General features: G+C 39.8%; 1 protein-coding gene across 2 annotated transcripts in view; it reads left to right on the forward strand.

The window, feature by feature from the left end:
- Positions 1 to 20,956, forward strand: part of PAPSS1 (3'-phosphoadenosine 5'-phosphosulfate synthase 1) — a 90,679-nt gene that overhangs the window by 12,192 nt on the left and 57,531 nt on the right. For both annotated transcript variants that reach the window (XM_028506577.1, XM_036025596.1), the window contains exons 3-5: positions 5,196 to 5,431; positions 8,859 to 8,997; positions 14,022 to 14,140. In XM_028506577.1, the coding sequence (XP_028362378.1) occupies positions 5,196 to 5,431; positions 8,859 to 8,997; positions 14,022 to 14,140 (494 nt within the window). The remainder of the gene's footprint in view (positions 1 to 5,195; positions 5,432 to 8,858; positions 8,998 to 14,021; positions 14,141 to 20,956) is intronic.

Genomic DNA, 20,956 nt, shown 5'->3' on the forward strand with positions numbered 1-20,956 from the left:
TAGACATTTCTGTTTGTTTATGTATGAAGGGAGGAAGCACTGTTACATCTTCCTATCTCATTCTTTAAAACTTTTTTTTTGACTGATTTCAGAGAGAAAGAGGAAGGGAGGGGAAATCTCAGGGCGGGGGAGAGACGGGGGAGAGACAGGAGGGGAGAGAGAGAGAGAGAGAGAAAGAAACACCAGTTTTGTTCCATTTATTCGTGCATTCCTGTGTTGATCCTTTTATGTGCCCTGACCAGGGACTGCACTCTGGCCACTGGTGGTGCCCTGCCAGGCCCCAGCTCCTCATTCTTAAGGCTACATTGTTAAATTGTTACTTTTCATTGTCTAGGTTTGTAACATGTAACATTCTGTTCTCATATCTTAGATTTCTACAATTTTTTGTATTTGAATTCTGTAAGTAAATTGATTCAGTACTTACCTCACCATCATTTCTTTTTTATGGCATACCCACTCATGGACTCTTTCTTTGAGTCAAGTTTTAATTTTCAGCATTTCTTTGTTAAGTAGTTTTTGTAAGATAGTTTTCTGCTGGGTTCTGAATTCCCTGAGTTCTTATTTTCGAGAATTGACTATCTGTTATGACAGCTTGTCTTGTAAAATATATATTTGGTTCACACTCACTTTGTCTGGAATTCTTTTTTTTTTTTAAGATTTTTATTTATTTATTTTTTATAGAGGGAAGTGGGGGGGGGGGAGAGAGAGAAACATCAATGTGCGGTTGCTGGGGGCCGTGGCCTACAACCCAGGCATGTGGCCTGACTGGGAATCGAACCTGCGACACTTTGGTTCACAGCCCGAGCTCAATCCACTGACCTACGCCAGCCAGGTCTGGAATTCTTAAAACATTACTCCATTGTCTTCTAGTATTAAGTGCTGTGTGAGACCAATCTGATTTTTTTCCTTTATTTTAGAAGCTTTGCTTTTTTATCTGGATGCCTGATAAAAAAGGCATCCAGATTTCCTGTATTTTCTTTTCGAAGTTTGGTTTTCTCATTTAGGCCCTTCACCCACCTGCAGTTGGTTTCTGGGTGTAGTGTGAGGGAGGGGTCCTTTTGTCTTTTCCACACGGATAACCAGTTGTCCCAAGCGCATTACTAATGAGGGTGCACAGTGCCAGCAGTCATCGGGTTTCCACTGATATGTAGATTGTTTCTGGACTCTGATCCATTCCACTGCTGTACTTGTCTATTCCTCTGTTACTACTACACTGTCTTAGTTATTATATTTTTTATTATTTTTAAAGATTTTACTTATTTATTTTTAGAGAGGGAAAGGTGGGAGAAAGAGAGAGAGAAACATCAATGTGCGGTTGCTGGGGGCCATGGCCTACAACCCAGGCATGTGCCCTGACTGGGAATCGAACCTGTGATGCTTTGGTTTGCAGCACGCACTCAATCCACTGACCTATGCCAGCCAGGAGTTATTATATTTTTATAAATCTTGAAATCTAGTGGAGTAAGTCCTCTTACCTTATTCTTCATCAGGAATAAGATTTTTTTTTCCTCTGTGTTATTGTATAAAATTTTAAATCAGTTTAACCAATTCCTCCAAAACCCTGCTGGGATTTAGATTGGGATTACATTATGTGTAAAGTTCAATTTGGTGGAAAATTGATCTCTGAATATTGGATATTGGGCACTCCTTTTCTTCAACATGGTATATTCCATTTATTTTACACTAGTGATGCTTATAAATACTGTTTGTCCAATTTTTTTGGTACTTGCTCTATGTTCCTGTATGTATTCAGTTTTCATAAATGTGTATTTGAAAAGAACATATAGTTCCCTGATATGTACAATGTTTACATTGTTCATGAGATCAAGCTTGTTAGTTGTTGAATCTTCTGTGGCCTGCATTGATTTGTTGTTGTTGTTGTTGTTGTTGTTGTTGTTGCTGCTGATGATGTTGTAAGGGGAGGTCAAGGTTGCTTTCTTTTCCCGCATGTCAGCAGCTTAGCTGGGATCTGTCAGTGTATTGGGTAGTTTGTGTGACATCTTCCTGGAGCATGGTTTGCTTTTTCTCAGATTTTATTTCAGATAAATTTTCTTGTTTTGTATCTTTACATAGGTTGGTATAATAGTATCTCAGGACTGCTGAAGTCAATCACTACAAAGCGCATGGCTATAAACAATAGAAATTTACCCTCTTGTAGCTCTGGAGGCCAAAAGTCTGAGGTCAAGGTGTTGACAGGGATGGTTCCTTCTGTATGTTCTGAGGGAGAATCTGTTCTATGCCTCTTGCTTTGCTTATGGAGTTTGCTGGCGATCCTTGGAGTTCCTTAGCTAGTACTAGATACATTATTTCTAACCTCTGCCTGTCTTTGCAGCACCTTCTTCTCTCTATGTCTTCATATATCTGCCTTATAACGGCACCAGTTATTGAATTTAATGTCCACCCTAATCCTGATGACTTCATCTTAATTTAACTAATTGCATCCACAAAAGACCCTATTTCCAATAGGATAATACTCCGAGTTTCCATGTAGACAGGAATTTTGGGAAGACGTTATTCAGCCCAGGACAGTGGTTTCTCTTTTTTCATGTATTCCATTCCTTAGTTTTGGGTTAGATGTCTGTCTTGTTTTATCTGTTGTTTTTCTGTAACTGCTTTAATTTTTTCACATTTCTGTTCATGTTCACTACTCATCTCAGTAAAACCTGTGGCAGTAATTCAGTTTTCAGCAGTGTCAGTTTTTACTTTGTCTCAAGTTAAATATGTACATAAAATATATGTAAATATATGTGTGTATAAATAGGCACTTTTATTGTAATTAAGGTTGCCTTTATTGTATAACAAGTTTAGATTTTCAGGTTTCAGTTTTTTTGTCTTTGATACATGTTCAGCTGGTAGTTAAAAGCAACAACAAAAACCGAGAACCTGCTCATCCTCAGCCTCCAGCTCTTTGTTTCAGTTTTATTGCTGTCTCACAAAGTATCCAAAACCCAGTGGTGTAAAACAACCACTCTAATTTGCTTATCATTTCGTGGGGAAGGAATCCAGAAGGGCTCAGCAGAGCAGGTTTCGCTTAAGTCTTGCTTGGTGGCAGTCACGCTGGTGTGGGCTGCTGTCATCTGAGGGCTCAACTGGACTGGGTGTGTGCAGTGACTCAGTTGATGATGCCTGTTAGCTGAGATTTTAGCTGGCGAAGACCATTGTCTGGAACATCTGCCTGTGATCCAGGGTATTTAATAGCCAAATTAAGCATGCCAAGAGAAGCTGCATAGCCTTTTCTTATCCAGGCGAGGAAGTCACACATTGTCATTTTCAGTACATTTTTTTTTCTTCTGGAATGGAATGGTCTTTTTCCTTTGCAAGTCTAATGAATCACCATGGTTTATTTAACAAGGTGGTGCTCTGAGCAGGAAGCAAACCCACGACCTTTTGGTGTACCAGATGGCACGCCAACCAACCGAGCCACCTGGCCAGGGCTCTAAAGCTCTTTTTAATTAAAGTATAGTTGATGTACAATATTATATTAGTTTCAGGTATACAATATAGATTTGACACTTATATACCTTATGAAGTGATCACCATGAAAAGTCTAGTAACCATCTATGACCGTAAAAAGTTATCATGATATTTACTATACCCCCTATGCTGTACTTTACATCCCCATGACTTATGTATGTTATAATTATAAGTCTGTATCTCTTAGTCCTTTTCACCTTTTTGTCCGTACTCCTACCACCCAAGCATCTGGCCAACTATCAGTTTGTTCTCTGTACCTTTGAGTCTGTTTGTTTTGTTTTGTTTGTTCATTTATTTAAAAGTTCATTTACAGTATTTTTGGACTAGGTTTTAGAGGAGGAAAATCGGAAAAAATATTTTGAGGCAAAAAATGTGGTAAAATATTTAGTAACATAAATAACATAATATTTCACCAATGTAAGTGTAAACAATTCAACAGCAGCATTAACAACCATTATTCCTCCCAAATTTGGGTGGGGGGTGTGTGTCTTATAGTCTGAAAAATACGGTAGTTTAAATAGCCATTCTGGCAGCTGTGAGGTGGCATCTCATTGTTTTTGGTACATCCTTTTTGGCCACAAGTGAATCCTAAGGCCAGCCCAGATTCAAGGGCAGGGAATGAGGCTATATCTGTTGATGTGACAGGGGCAAAATCACATTGTAGAAGAGCTTGCAGGATGGGAAATAACGTTATGGCCATGTTTGGAAAATATAATATGCTATACTCATATTAATAACATATTTATTTATTTTTAGAGAGAGGGGAAGGAAGAGAGAGAGGGAGAGAAACATCAATGTGTGGTTGCCTCTTGTACACCCCCTACTGGGGACTCAGTCTACAACCCAGGCATGTGCCCTGACTGGGAATCGAACCAGTGGCCCTTGGTTCACAGGTCAGCACTCGATCCACTGAGCCACTCCAGCCAGGGCTAATATAAGTTTTTAATGTATGAAGCAATTCACACTGTATTAGTCCTTTCAACATATCCTCCTATTTTTTGTAATTAGCCTTCTATACGACCATGACTTCTTTCAAGAGCATCAGTATATTAGACTTCAGTATTCTATCTCTTGCTTCATAGCTACCTCAGTTATGAATTCTGTAATTACACATTCACCAAGGTGGCAAGTAATATTGCATAAATGTGCTCTTGCCTTTTCTTTTCTTTCCTTTTGTTGTTTACTGAATCAACATCATTGACAGAGGAAAATGAGTTGAAATGAGGTTAGTTTTCTGAGGTTAATTATATTAGAAATTTGATTCCCAGGTACTTTGAACTATGAGAGATGATGATCCAGGGATATAGAGGTTACTTAATAATACTTCACTTTTGTCCTTTTTCTTTTTTCAGGAGTAATTTGGGCACATAAATTTGTTTTAAAATTGTTACGCAGCTTTGGAATACTAGTAATGAAGACAGTGACTATCTACCCAGCTTTGTCTAATATTAAAATTGATTAAGCTCTTTGAAGTTCATAAGCGACTTCTGGATGCCTTTGGTCATAGATAGGAATTATTAAATACATAAATGCTTATTATACTTAAATACAGATGTTTTTCTACCTTAGAGGTAAATCTTATAGAGAAATACTTAAAAGATCATTACTGAGGGACTGCTGTGCCTAATGAGTGTAATTAAGCCTGTATTAAAATTTGTTATTACTAAGTAGTTATCCTTCGAACTTGACGTATGGAATCTGTGTGGACTGTGTTATTTTAGGCTTATCTGGAGCTGGGAAAACCACAGTGAGCATGGCTTTGGAGGAGTACTTGGTTTGCCACGGTATTCCATGCTATACTTTGGATGGTGACAACATTCGTCAAGGTCTCAATAAAAATCTTGGTTTTAGTCCTGAAGACAGAGAAGAGAATGTTCGACGCATTGCAGAAGTTGCTAAGCTGTTTGCAGATGCTGGCTTAGTATGCATCACAAGTTTCATATCACCTTATACGCAGGTATGTGTCCTTGGTGCTGGTTGTATTTATTGGGAATATGGTATTAGGGAAAGCGAATAGTTTAAACATTAACATGTGCTTTGAGGCTAAATCCAAATTAAAATAATTAACCTACAACATTTTTATGTTGCACCTTTCTGAGTAAACTCATTTTTAATAAAATCTGCTGTAAACCCCCTCTCCTGCAAAGTGTAACCAAAGTTGTTGGCCTTAAGCCAGGGGCCAAATTATTTTAAGCTGACTGTTCTATTTAATATGTTTATAGAAAATATTCAACAGGTACAGGTACCAGGGAAAATCTTGTTTCCTAACATGTGTCCTACCATGTTAGCTTCTTTACCTAAAATTCTGGAGTCTTACCTCTCATCATACTCCTCTTACTTCAGAGACCATAGCAGCATCACTTCACTTTTTTGTGTTTCCATGAACACAAAAGTTCCTGAGTACCTTCCCTTTCGCCAAACCTCAGGCTTTGTTGGCTACCTCTTTTTGTTGTCCTTGTTATTGTACCTTAGCACATTGTTCTGTTATAAATACCAGTTTTTTGGTTGACAGTGGTAATGGCAGCAGTAGTAGTAAAAATAATAGTGATAAGAGTAGCTAATATTTATTGAACATGTACTGTATACTGGTAACTGTTGTAAAGTGCTTTTATGTGAATTAACCCACTTGGTTCTTATCACCCAGACAGGAAGGTGGAGGTGAGGAAACAGGTGTAAATTACCAAGGTCATATACTGTAGGTGGAGGACAAAGATGTGCACCTAGCCAGTGTCCCTGGATGCCATGCCCTTGCCTGCCGTCCTTTGCTGCTCCTTCAGGGCCGGAACTACATCTTATTTATCTTTGTAATCTTGATGCCAAGCCCTGCTCCTGGAACATAGTAGATATTTAGTGTTAAATGATAGCATAACCCTTAGGACACCCAGATATTAGAGAATAGGGAAGCTAGTTCAGTGGTCAGTGGCAGGGGCTTTGGCATCAGACACTGTGGGCTGAAATCTCAGCTCTGCCCACTGCTGTTATGACCATGGCCAGTTCCCTTAAGCGTCCTAAGCTCAGATAATGCTTGTCTCATAGGGTCGCTCTGAAGATTGCATTCAAGTTCTCAGCAAGTGGCCTGGTGCATAATAAGTATTCAGTATGTATAAGAAATACTAACACAACTCTGGTACTGTCATTAATAAATTTGGATGATGACTTAGACCTTAAAAAACAAACAACAAAATTTGAGCTGTAAAAGATTTGAGATTTATAGATAAGCATCAGGTTGAGTGTTAATCTTATAGGTTCACTTAATTGAACCATGTCAAGAGTCCTAAAAGATTTTGTGAGGAGTAGCTACTTCTCTTTCTGAAATGGTGGATTCTGTGTCAGTGTATCAGTTTAAAGTATATTGATAATGAAGTGTATAAGCAGAATGAGAGGTGTTTAGAGTTCCTGAATCCTTGGAGATAAACAGAATTTGTAGTTACAAAACAACAGTGATAGTTGTGCACCTTCTGGGAATCTTTGCAAGTGTTGGAAATGGAGAAAGTCAGTGATACCTGATGTGGAGAGCTGGGTGTTTGAAAGGATAAGTGGATCTGAGTTTAGGCCCCCTGTTGCCTTAGGGTGGAGCAAGGCTTGTGTTGATCTCATCTCTCAGAGCACTAAGAATTAAATTTGGACTGTGGTTAGGGAATATCAGTATCTATGATAGTATTGGGGTTGAATCATGTAATATAGGATATGTGCATTTTTTCATGCCACCGCTGAACTTGAGCATCTTGGTTCTAAAATAAATCCGATCATTTCTCTTCATAAGGAGTTGGTATGGTAGGTCGTGTGGTAGGAACATCAGATGTGAACAGTTCACCTTGAGGTAAGTGATTAGGTAAATGTATATGAAAGGTGCTATGGAAGATTCACAGAGGAGATGCTTGAAATGAGTCACAAAGGATGAATCGGATTAAACCATGTACTAGACTGGAGGGAGAAAGCTATTTCAGACAGAGCAGATAGCACAGTATTTACAAAAGCATGAACGTGTGAGGACATTTGGTGTCTGGGGCACTCTAGGTGGTTTCGTCTGGGGGATTCACCCTGCACAGCAGCAGGGTAAATGTGAGGGGCAGTGAAGCTAGAGCAATTTGCAGAGGTCTGATGCTGAACGCTGGTCTGTGCTGGCCCCACAGGTAGTTAACAGTTTGAGATTGTACCCGGGGGTGTTTTCATTGAGTTTGCACTTTAGTGGGGTCACCCTTGAAGTCTGGAATGAGAATGGCCTGGAGATAAAAGACTGGTTTGAACAGTGGCCATGGGAATAGAAAACATGGGGACATAATGAAGTGCCATTGAGCAGTAGCAGCAGAGGACTTGGTGCCTGGTTGAGTATTGCTTTTTTGGGGGGCAGGGGGTGAAGGATGGTGCTTTCTGAGGAAAGAGGGTATGATTGAGTTAGAAAATACTGGTTAGGAAGGGAGAGGTTGAGTATTTCACTGTAGGTGGGTTAGAATTGAAGTGCTAATGGAGTGTTGAAGTGGAGGTGATCACGGAATCATTGAAACATTGGTTCTGGAGCTCAGGAAAGTAGAATTTGGGTACAGACTTAGGAATCATTAATGTCATTGGTTGACACCTAGATAAAGTTGAGTATACAGAAGAGTGTATGGAATGAGAGGAGCGCCACTGACGGAAACTCGGGAACACCTTCTTTTAATGGAGGGACTGCTGGAGCAGTGAGATCACAACTTAGTAATCACTCTGCCAGACACTGTGGTTATAAAGCTAGTGAAATGATTTTAGTGTATCAGAGTAAGGTCTTTGACAGAGGCATATGGTGGGGACTCTGAGAACCCAGAAAAAGCAGGGGCCATCGGTCAGTCTGGGCATGCACGGAAGGCTTTCTGGATGTCACCTTGGAGATGTGCTGGGAGGGAGCAGCTTGCTTTAGCTAGAAGAGTGCGGGTGGGGGGGGGAGTGTTTCTTCCAGGGAGATGGCAAAGACGTAAGACTGAACATCTAGGCAGAGATGAGGGGTTTGTGTCTGAATTCTGAGTGGACCTCGTGTAGCGTGAAGTTGCTTTCATGCCCACTCAGGCTGAGGGTGAGTGTTATCAGGGAGTGGCCTGCTGACACCTGCATTCGAGCTGGACTCTGGCTCAGGTTTCTCATAAAATCGAAGGGAAAGTTTTTATGGGGCATCCATTGTTTTCCCTCCTGGAATTCCCCCAATATCTCCAATTTTAAGAATTGTATGCCTTTTAAAATGGTTATGAAGAATGGGTGTGTTATCCTAATATTTTCTTGGATTTTTTGTTTAAATTTTAAAAATGTAAATTAAATATTATCTAATTTTTTTTTTTTACTCATCCTTGATATTCACATGGTACCTTTGATTCGCATAAGCAGTTTTTATTGTTTCTGTGCCTGTCTTTTTTTCTAAGGATCGCAACAATGCAAGGCAAATTCATGAGGGGGCAAGTTTACCTTTCTTTGAAGTATTTGTTGATGCTCCTCTGCATGTTTGTGAACAGAGGGATGTCAAAGGACTATATAAAAAAGCACGGGCTGGAGAAATTAAAGGTAAGTAATGTTTTTTTCCCAGTTTCTCTTGGCTTAGGTATTTTACCTTACCATATCTGAGATTGATAACCTCTCCTAAGAGCCTGGGAGTATTCAAATGATCTGGATCTCCTTGAGACGAGAAAGTGGGTCTTATTCCACTGTTGTAGCTCTAAGGCCTAGCAGCAGGACCTGGCACTGTATGCACATTGTGACTGTCACTGATCACGTTGGATGCCTAATAAGGAGACAGCATTTTAGAGGGTTGGGACTTTGGGGCTGGTGGAAACCCACTTGATATAATTAGGTGCCAGCATTAGATGGGATATCAGTGGCTAGCTGCTGCCACTTCAGCTCTTTGTTCCATTGGTAATGTGGGAAATTTCAGAGCCAGTGGGGAAAATGCCTGAATTATAAGTTTCTTGAGAGCAAGGACAATGTCTTGCTCTTATATATAGCATAGTGTTTGGAATGATTGCTTATTCATTCTGTGTACAGTTGTTGAATTAGATTGAATTAACACTGCATCCATCAAAATATATACATCTTGCTATTTAGGTTTTATGGTCTGCTCCAAGAGTTTTAGCAATGATGAGCATTTGGACATGGAAGGAGACAGTTAGAACCTGTCTGCCATGGCCTTTGATGCCAATCATATTATTTATCTATTAGACCTCCTTTGACATTATTTCTGTTATTAACAGAAGCAGGGCCTGCCAACATTAAAAAAATATATCAAAGATAGATTACTCAGTCAGGCTTGTTTAGAAATCAGTGATTCATGCAGGTAACTTTTGTTTATCTTCCCAATGGGAGTGTGATAGCCTGGCACTGTGGCAGGAGTTCCAGGAGCTCTGTGAATTGTAGATTTTGGCATTCAGCTTCTGGCCCTGAAAAGAAAAGGTGGATGGGAAGGAAAATGCTTGTTAATCTGGACTCTTCTGTTTTGGACGTGGGAAGGCTTTTGCAGTTGGGTCGAATTCCACCTGCTGTAGGAAGCTTGGTTCCTTGGCCAAGGCTGATATCCACCAATTGTGCCACCATGGAGACTCAGTTTCTCTGATTAAGCTGGCACTTTCTTGACTCAGAGAGGACAGGCTGCATAGCCTGAATAATTTAAGACAACAAGAGGGAAACCAGTTAAACTCGTTACCTTCTCTATCACCCTCTCTCTGTTGATGGCCAGTTTTCACTTGTTTGTTGTAAGCGAGTTTTGGCAAAGAAAAGCAAAATGTGTCCAGGATCCTTTTACTTATTTTAAATCTTTTACTTATTTTAATTGTAGTTGGTTTTGTTGTTTTTGCAAAGATGGACTGTTGAGGGAGGTAGATTTTTCTGCCTGGCAGGAGTAAAACTACTTGTGAGCAGGGACAATACCTTGAGCATTTTTATATCATTAGAATTTAGTGCCTGGCCCAAAAGCATAATACCTGGCAAACACATAGTAAATGCTTGTTCAATGGCTTAGAAGGGGAGTGCACGTCAGATGCTCAACACACATTTATTTCTGTTTCACACATTTATTTCAACACAGCACTTTCTATTTGCAAAGTATAAATTTGGTGGTTGGGATGCAAAGATGAATAATACTGCATTCAAAATACCCCGAGTTACTTGTAGTATGCATTCTATGTCTGGGAGTGTGTTCGTATTAGTTTAGTTTTCTATATGTTACTTGTTTAATTTCCTGAGAGTTTCTTAATTTCTCTCTTTAGACACCAATAAAATGTTCCTCAGGTTAAAATATATATATGTGGATATGTGTATACACCCTTATTTTAGGTTTGCCATGGTGCTAGAGATCTTGATTGTAGAGTTGTTTGCTTTTAAAAATTACTCATTAGATGGCACTTACAAAGTTCCCTATCAGTGCTGTTTCTGAGCCTTGATGGTAAACATTCAGGACAGATGAGATTGCATATATTCAGCAAACCCCAGGATTTTATAGGTGTTTTTCTTAATATATATTTTATTGATTATGCTATTACAGTTGTTCCATTTCCCCCTTCACTCCCCTCCACCCTGTATACCCTGTCCCACCCACATCCCCCCCTTTAGTCATGTCCATGTGTCATACTTATAAGTTCTTTAGCTTCTACATTTCCCATACTATTCTTGCCCACCCCCTGTCTATTTCCTACCTACAGTCTATGCTACTTATTCTCTGCACCTTTTCCCCCTCTTTCCTCCTCCCACTCCCCTGTTGCTAACCCTCCATATGATCTCCATTTCTGTGGTTCTGTTCCTGTTCTGGTTGTTTGCTTAGCTTCTTTTGGTTTTGCTTTAGGTGTGGTTGTTAATAATTGTGAGTTTGCTGTCCTTTTACTATATGTGTTTTTTTTGTATCTTCTTTTCTTAGATAAGTCCCTTTAACATTTCATAGAATAAGGGCTTGGTGATGATTAACTCCTTTAACTTGACCTTATCTGAGAAGCACTTTATCTGCCCTTCCATTCTAAATGAAAGCTTTGCTGGATAGAGTAATCTGGGATATAGGTCTTTGTCTTTCATGACTTGGAATACTTCTTTCCAGCCCCTTCTTGCCTGTAAGGTTTCTTCTGAGAAATCAGCTGACAGTCTGATGGCAACTCCTTTGTAGGTGACTGTCCCCTTTTCTCTTGCTGCTTCTAGGATTCTCTCCTTCATTTTTACCTTGGCTAATGTAATTATGATGTGCCTTGGTGTGTTTCTTCTTGGGTCCAACTTCTTTGGGGCTCTCTGAGCTTCTTGGATTTCTTGGAAGTCTATTTCCTTTGCCAGAATGGGGAAGTTCTCCTTTATTATTTGTTCAAGTATGTGTTCAATCTGTTGCTTTTCCTCTTCCCCTTCTGGTACCCCTATAATTCGGATGTTGGAACGTTTAAAGATGTCCTGGAGGTTCGTAAGCTTCTCCTCATTTTTTTGAATTCTTATTTCTCCATTCTTTCCTGTTTGGTTGTTTTTTTCTTCCTTCTGGTCCATTCTATTGTTTTGAGTCCCAGTTTCCTTCCCATCACTATTGGTTCTCCGTCCATTTTCCTTCATCTCTTTTATGGTAACCTGCATCTTTTCATCTAATTTGCGCCCCAAACCAACCAATTCTGTGAGCTTCCTGATCACCAGTGTTTTGAACTGTGCATCTGATAGGTTGGCTATCTCTCGGTTGCTTAAAATGATGAGTCCTGGGGCATTGATCTGTTCTTCTGTTTGAGACACATCTCTCTCTCTCTCTCTCTTTTTTTGTTTTTGTCTGGTCGCTCCTGTTACGGTGAGGGGTGGAGCCTTAGGTGTTCACCAGGGCTGGGCACCCCAGTCACTAGATTGTATGTAGAGGTGGGGGCGGGAGAGAACAATGGCGGTAACTCCGTTCTCCTGGGACTTCAGTCCCTTTTCTGGGATCCTGGGTTGCGCGCTCTGCCCTGGTCCACAATCACCGCCTCACTGGGTCCGCCAGCTGCTGCTTGTGTACTCAGGGTCCACCCGCTGCGATCTTGTGCGCCCCAGATGCCTAACGCGCTCCCGGTTCCCTTTTGGGCATAGTTCTCCCAGTTCTCCCTGTTCTCCCCGCTCCACGACCTGCGCCCAGCTGCTCCTCTCCGTCCCTCCTACCGGTCTGGATGAACGGGTCTATTTCAACTTCTTGGCTGTCTGACTTCCATTCAGAGAAATTTTGTCAGTTCTGGGTGTTATTCTGCCTCTAAATTGTTGTCGTTCTAATCTTGGTTGTGTGTGGAGGTACGGTGCGTCCACATATGCCTCCATCTTACTGGAAGTCCAAGATTTTATAGGTCTTTAGGTACTTACAAAACTGTAAATGTATTGCTCTGTCAGCCATTTCTAATACCCAGATTATTTTAATGATTACTGCTTGAGTAGTTATTCTCTATTTAAGTATAAATGTTTTCCTTACAACGTATATGAATTACCATCACTGATGGGATAAATTAGCTAGGAAGACAGTTCCTTGACTTTAAAATGGTAAGCCTGGTTTTCTAATATACTGACAGTCAAGCTTTGCTGCACATTAGCATTGCCTGGGGACCTTTTAAAAATCCAGTGCCAACGCTGTCCCCAGACAATGAAGTCAGAATCTCATGGGAGTGGAACCCAGTGGTTCCATTGTGTAGCTGCATTTGAGAATCAGAGCTTAAGAACTAGTGTTTTAATCAGAATTAGTTTTTCTCCAGCTATTTTATCATGACTCACCGCTAAATACTGATGAGAATACTAGTAAAGCAGAGGTTTCTTCCTGGATTTAGGACTTCATGTGATACTTAAAAATAGAAAATAGAAAAAATGAAGTAAGAGGGGTGTAGACTTGTAGTGTGTAATTTAGAACTCTTTAGAGAATTGTTGCTGTTAGTAGTAATGATTCTAAATTCATGCTTATCCTTTTAATCCAAGGATGACCTAAGCATTCCAAGGCAGACAGGCCTTGCGTGACTTAGGTGTGGGTGGTGTCAGAAGTATACGATGGAAATAGCATATCTTCAGCTCAGCCCATTCTTGGGAAACATCCATATTCTTTCTTTTTTTGGCAGTTAGGTGGGAAAATCTGAATAGTAGTTAATACTAAATTGAGTGTATTTGACTATGGAGTATATTTTGTGATATAACAGAGTTGCCTTCCTAATTTGTGTTTTGCTTGTGCTAATAGTAGTTACTTTGTCTTGCCTCAACACTTAATCTGGTGGTAGAAGAAGCCTGCAGAGCTTCAGTGTGGCTGTAGATAACCTTTGTGAATAAAATAGACTGATTTGGTGTCAGGTCTGCATTGAGAGGGAAAAACCTTGTGAATTTCAGTGTTTATGCCCAGCGTTTAGGTGCTGTATTCTGTATTCCTGTGGAGCAGCAAGAGGCTCCAGATCACTTGGTGTTAAGTCCTGTGTCTTCCCAGGCAGTTTAGGCATTAAAAAGGTGTCAGAAGTATAGTTGATCCTCATTAATTGAAAATTCCGTATTTTCAGATTGGCTACTAACTTCAACATAGCAGAGACTTGTACTGATGAAACAAGTATAACTTATTTTAGTTCTCACCCTCCTTTATTACCTGCTACGTTTTATAGGTTTCACTGGGATTGATTCTGAGTATGAAAAACCAGAGGCCCCTGAATTGGTCCTGAAAACAGACTCTTGTGATGTCAATGACTGTGTCCAGCAAGTTGTGGAACTTCTACAGGAGCGGGTAAGAGAAGGTCACAGAGGCAATCACCAGGGACTAATTCTCTCCATTGTGTGTAACCATGTCCTCAGAAAAAAGTGGTGGTACTGTGGAGGAATGTCTGTATTTTAAATTCTTTATAGTGCTCACAGTTTTCCGTATGTACGTATCTCTGTGTTAGGTGTTGGGGGCACTGTGTAGGTACAACATATGAATATTGCATCAGTGTAACCCACAGTAGACTTTACAGCCAGTGATGTTTTATTTTATGAGTAATTTTTCCACACAAGTACCTAACAGATAAAATTGAGCCTTGATTTACTCACCTTTACAACTTGGCATTGTTATATTTTTTTCAGTTAAGGTATGTAAGGTAGTACCCATGGTAGCCAACTTCTCTTTGAACCTGGGAGGCCTTGGAGGAGGAATTTTCTGCACCCTCACATGCGTCAGCAGGTCCCTGGTTTGTACCAATTCCAGATCCTGGGCCAAGAGTTTCCTCTACCTCCCTCTGTTTGGCAGACAATATATATTCATTAGTTTTTTTTCTTTTATAATGATGTGGAATTTAAAAATACTTTTGAAGGAAGACTGCACACACATACACATATATATGACTACTGTTCTGGAATGTGTCCTCCACTGATTTTCTCCACACAGTTGAATCTTGAATGAGCATTAGGGTCCAAGAGAAACCTGTGAATGAATACCTGACATTCAGCTGAGAGGTAATGGTTAGTTGGGGGTTAAGGAGTATGTTTGCCTGCTACACCCTTATTGCAAGGGGACTCGATGTAATGTGCATTTTCCATAACAGACTTCCTCTCCTTGGTGATCCAGGGGTGGCAAATGCAGTTCAGCTTCATTGTCATCACAAAGGTATTTGTGAGGTTTTCTAAAGGTAAGCTCACATAGTAGAGTTTAAATATAGGTTAGGAGGTGAAGAGGTTGAATACGTAGGGTGCAGTGGTGTTTTAAAGCAAGGAAGGATAACCAAAGCATCATAGCTTTATAGTGTGTGCTTTGAATGGAGATGTGAAGGTTAGAGCTTCTACATTACCCCTTGTGTGTAAGAATATAAGTGTGTGGGCTAGGAGCAAATGTCATCGGCAGAGATGGAAACCATCAACAGTAACTCCCATAGTTGAATTCTTACCATGTACAAGCCCTGTTTTAGGCACTTCAATAGCAGTACTGTGTTTAATTTGTATTAAAACTCTGAGAAGTACAATAGTTATAATTACCCTCATTTTACTGATAAGGAAACAAGTTCAGGGAGGTGAAGTTGTTTGTCCCGGGGCAGTTCAGTCGGGCAGAGTAGGATTTGAACACAGTCTGACGGATTCTGCAGCACACACCCTTGTCTTTCTATTACACTGCTTTCCTAATAGCTAGATGCTTTCAACTTCTAGTTTATTTCTGAAATATGAATTTTTTAAAACTCTTTCAAATTCTTTGGCCATTTGCTCCCTAAATGTAGTTGGAATTAAGAAATTGAGAATAATGGGCATTTCATTAACTTAATATTTTTAGAAGACTTTTTAAAATACTTCAGAGCAGATCAAGACGACACTGTCTGGGCTGAAAAGAATGTTTACCATATAAAGAAAGAAACTGCCATGCCTGTCCTTGGGACATGTGGAATGTTTGTTCTCTTTAGCGTGAAATAAGAAAAGTGTTTATAGGTCATCTAATTTACCTTGGGAAGCTGAGACATGTTTTACCAGATGAATTGTGATCTACTTAGGTTCCAAAACCCAAATCTAAGTGGTTAATGAGTTGACTTGGGTTTATTCCAATATAACAAAAGCTTCATTTCTAAAACAGTCAAGCTAATTAAATGATCTCCTCTTCAGAGTCAGTTTGTTAGACTTTGAGGGTTTTTCCTCACACCAAACAATTCTGTTTCTCTGACACCAGTAGGTGTCCAACAACTCATTTCTGATCTGACACAATCTATCCAGAGTTAGCTCAGACCCCACAGACCTCACAAGGTTGCCTCTACTTCAGATGCCAGGTGCAAATAGAGTATCCAGGCTACCTACATTTCTGCCCTGCTGACTGCAGATTTCAGGGTTCCTGTGATGCTTGCCCCAGCTTCAATAATTCCACTAGAAGAACTTGGGACAGCACTTTGCTTACTATTACCAGGTTGTTATAAAGCATATAGCTCAGGAACTGCAAACTAGAAGAGATGCATGGGGCAAGGGATGGGGCGGGGAGAGGCATGGAACTTCCACTCTGAACACGCTACCCTCAGTGCATACTGCAGCCCAGCCCTCTGCATCTGTCCTTTTTTTTTTTTAAGATTTTATTTATTGTTAGGGGAAGGGAGGGACAAAGAGAGGAAAAGAAATGTCGATGTGTGGTTGCCTCTCATGCCCCACCTAATGGAGACCTGGTATCTAACCCAGGCATGTGCCTTGATTGGGCATTGAACCAGCGACCCTTTGGTTCACAGGCCAGCACTCAGTCCACTGAGCCATACCAGCCAGGGCTGCATCTGTCCTTTAGGGGTTCTTATGGAGGTTTTATCGTGCAGGGATGATTGATTAAGTCTTTGGCCATTGGTGGTTAAACTCAATCTCCAGTCTCCCACCCACCGTCACCTAGGATTAGAGCTGAAAGTTCCGATCCTATCAGCATTTGTTCTGGACTGAGCCCTTCAGCCTAAAGCAGCCATTTTCAACCATTTTCATTTCATGTTACACATAAACCAATTACTAAAATTCTGCGCACACCAAAAAATGTTATATTTTTTATTTGACAAAAATGTAGATATAATTTTGATTCATTTATACTGGAGGGCTGTTTTTGTGTTGGCCGTTGTCATTTTTTTTATTTGACAAACTAAGGGAAAAGAGAGAGGTCAGTGCCCTTGACTTAAATAGTCAGGTATTGCATATTTTAAACATTCTTGCTGCATAATGGTTGAAAATCACTGGCCTTAAGCCCATCTCATTATTCTACCAAAGACACTATTACCACTCAGGACATTCCAGGGATTTTCAGAGCTGTATTCCCGGCCCCAGATGGTGTGGCTCGGTGGGTTGAGTGCTGGCCTGCCAACCGAAAGGTTGCAGGTTTGGCTCCTGGTCAGGGCACATGCCTGAGTTTTGGGACAGGTCTCCAGGTGGGGGCGTGTGAGAGGCAGCTGATTGAGGTTTCTCTCACAAATTGATGTTTCTCTCCCTTCTCTCCCTCTGTTTTTCCCTCCCTTCCCCTCTTTGTAAAAATAAATGAATAAAAGCTTTTTTTTTTTTTTTTTAAAGAGCTCTATGCTAGATCATGGGGACAAAGGCCAAATATATATTTCCCATGGTACCACCATTTTTTATAAAAGCAAAGCAAGTAGTATGTTTTGGGACTTAAAGAGAATGCAGGTATTTGAGAAGTGCTTTCTCTGTGGTAGTAAATGGAAGTTTTTCTATGTGTTTGGTATTGCTTTGCAGAGACTCTTCTGAAATGAATTCTACCAGGAATTGTTTTGTTAATCTTCTCTACTAAGAAATGGCATTGACTTCACTGTCCAAAAAAATATGTTTTTAGTGTGCTGTATGGGTGTTTTAGGAGGATGGGTATTTCGTTTAGCGTAATATTCTCCATCGTCTCTGGATCATCTTACTTGTCTGTCATTCTGGCCTATGTGATATCATGGGGTAGGTTAATGTGGTCATTTACATAAAGACTGAATTTCTCAGTATTTTGTCAGAGCATGTTTATTTCTTCATGTGCTTTAGGTGGCATATATTTATTCAAGAAAATGGAAGACACTGAAAAATACTGCGGATTTTGGATGAAAACTTTTTTCCTAACCCCTGAGTGGTCACTAGATGGCCTGCTAGGATTGTGTTCTAACTTGGTGTGTTATAACATGAGGAAGCAGGCTTCTTACTGCTCATTTTAATCTAGTATTTTAATATTTAATATTTAAAATTCTGCTTTTAAACCTACCAGGAACTCTAGGTTTACTATTGCTATAAGTTATTTAAAGGTTTGTCTTTTTATAAAATGGTGGGTTAGAGCTCTAAATACATTTTATATTCTGCGCATAAAAAACCAGACTTTGCAGCTCTGTTTTAAAGTGTTGCCAGAATATTGTTTGGTGTTCATGCTTTGAATGCATGTAGTTTAGAGAATAGAAATTTAACATGCACCTAAAACTATGCACGAGCTCTAACGTTTAAATCTGTGGAACAGATTTGGCTGAAGAAAAAATTGCACAAAATACTTAAAACTTAAAATATGGCATCACTGTTTATTAACATGTTCAGAATTCTTTAGGAAGATTAAAAAGAGAGGGCAAGAGCTACAATGTGTTTTCAGGTAGTAAATATAGTGAATATTGTTTTTTGGCCTTCCAGTTTCCAGATAAATACCAACAGTTGTCTGTTGGAATAAAGATGTGGATACAGCACATGCTAGATCTTAGGTTGCATTTAGTCAAGCAAAACACGTTTTGAGTACTCATGTTACATTTTTAAATTAATATTTAAACATTCATGATATCTAACCCACCTCATTGGAGCACATGAATTGTTTCCTGACCCCGTTGTCAGGGGGACTCCTAGGGTCACCGTGAACCTCCTTTACCCTGAAATGCTGGGTGACTGGGGCACTCTGAAGATTAGAAAAGGGGTTTAGCAATGAAAACACTCGCTCCTGGCCTGGCCTATGATCTGTTTTTGTTTTAAAGTAAATTCCCTGAAGTAGAGGTTTTTGTATGTACAATTTGAAGAAGAACATACTGTTTTTAAATAGCCGACTGTGTCTCTGGAAGTCCTAATGAATCCTCCCCAGAATGGGAAGCTCATGCAGCAGGGACGTCATTTTCTGTTGTCCAGGGACCTTGTCTCACGCTGAGGTGGTTTTGCTCCCGTTAGAAGTTTAGAAGTGGTTTTGGAAACTAAAGAGATTTGTTGCCACTAGAATGTGCCAGAAACTGGCTGTGTCTGCATTTAAAAAATTTGTTTTGTATTCCTGGTAGTTCTCTTCTCTCTACATTTAGAATCTGCCTAGAACTTGCTTTCTCTAAACAAATGTTCCATGTTTGTCTTGCTTCATGCTGTTACATTTGTGTTAATTGCAACAAAAATACTCACTTTATGAATCTTTTTAGAAGAGAGAAACCTTTGAAACTTTTATTTGGCATTGGTTATCAGAAGAATTTGGTATATAAGTTGTGAGACTAAAATTCATTTAAAAATATTTCTGGATGTGAATTTTGAAAAATGAAGAATTTTGTGAAATGCTTGTAATGAAAAATTATTTTGACTCAGAAATAGGAAAAAATTTTCTCTTTCTTGAGAACAAAGTCATTATAGCATCTATCCATACAGAGCTATACATTACTAAAAATGCATTCATGCTAAAGCTATGGCTTTATTAGTGCACAAAACATTAAAGACATAATTTGGTTGGGCTAATAGAATAAGTTAGTATAAATGCTGTCCTTTCCTGTTCAAAGTAATTCTCTTGGAGACACCCAGATTTGCTCACAAAGTGTTTATACCTTTGTTTTTTTTTTAACTCTGGGTATGCTTGGAAGGAAACTACACACACTGTGTAGAAAATTGGTTAGCTCCCAGTTCCTGCTTTGAACATCTCTGCAGAGGGAACTGACTGTACCCTCCTGTGTTGTGGTGTTCTGGAGAGGGCTGACTCCGGGTGGAGGCAGGGGGCACAGACCCCACCACATGGGGCGTTGCAGGGAGCAGTGCGCTGCTTCTGCTGTCCCTCAGTGTTTGTGAACTGACTCTGGTGGTGCTGGTTTAGGAAACCAGCTAAATATGACCTTGCATCCAATGAAGATCAAAAGATTAGTTTGTTGGATGCTGTCCTCTGACCTTCCAAGCTTGTCAGCAATTACCAGTGGTAGATGTTGGGGAGAGAAAGATTATCAGCACCCCATAAGAAAGGTATTCTAATGCAGGTTTCAGAGATGGCAAAAAAAAATGCTTAATGCAGAGTTGTCATACTGAAGTTGAGAATGAAATTCTTCTCTTCCCTGGAGTCCCTGTGTCATTTGTTCCCAGACTGGGTTCTGGTTCTGAACTTCTAAGAAGTGTGGATTGGTGGAAATGATGGGATTTAAAAACGCTGGTTGAAAATCATTCACATGGAAATGCTTAGGCCCAGCTAAAGTATTGAGTACCTTTACTTTTTGTCAAAAAGTCTATCAACACAGAAATATCACATGCTGACTAGAAACCCTAGGAATTACAAATGTTTAATAAACTTTAAAATAAACTAAGAACAACTTGTGTGACAAAATGCTTCATGACTTAGTTTTCATAGGAGAAACAGTAAAAGGTTTTTTTGTTTTTGGAGGAGAATAGTATTGAGATCTCAGTTCCAACACTTGCCAATTTACTGTACACCTCGGTAAATAACCTGCCATCTGTGGCTTCACTTCTGTCTTCTGTACCATGGGAAATAGTAATAGTGCCTGCCTGCCTCAGAATTGTACTGATGACTCTATGAGGTAATGTGTCGAGTGCTTAGAAATGTTCCTGGCATGCAGTGAGCAAACTGTAATGACTGTTTATTGAGTATTTATTGTGTGTTAACTGCAGTGGAAGACAGTGTGGTAGGGACTTGAGACAAGTTAATAACCATTCTCCTGAGCCTCAATGTCCTCGTCTGTAAGAGGAGACGAGCAAATGGTTTCTTCTACCTTCATAGGTAGAACTGATGGTGTGTCCCTAAAGTTTTGTGATTAATGTAAATGTTTAAGTCTGTTTTGTCATACCCTTTCTCACAAAAGTCCTAATGAGTGTCAGACTTTTTGTCTGGAGAATTTTAATTCTTTATTTTGCAGCTGGGAAAATGTGTATGTCA

Source organism: Phyllostomus discolor, chromosome 1 (genome assembly GCF_004126475.2).
Source record: "Phyllostomus discolor isolate MPI-MPIP mPhyDis1 chromosome 1, mPhyDis1.pri.v3, whole genome shotgun sequence".
In the NCBI taxonomy this organism is placed as follows: domain Eukaryota; kingdom Metazoa; phylum Chordata; class Mammalia; order Chiroptera; family Phyllostomidae; genus Phyllostomus; species Phyllostomus discolor.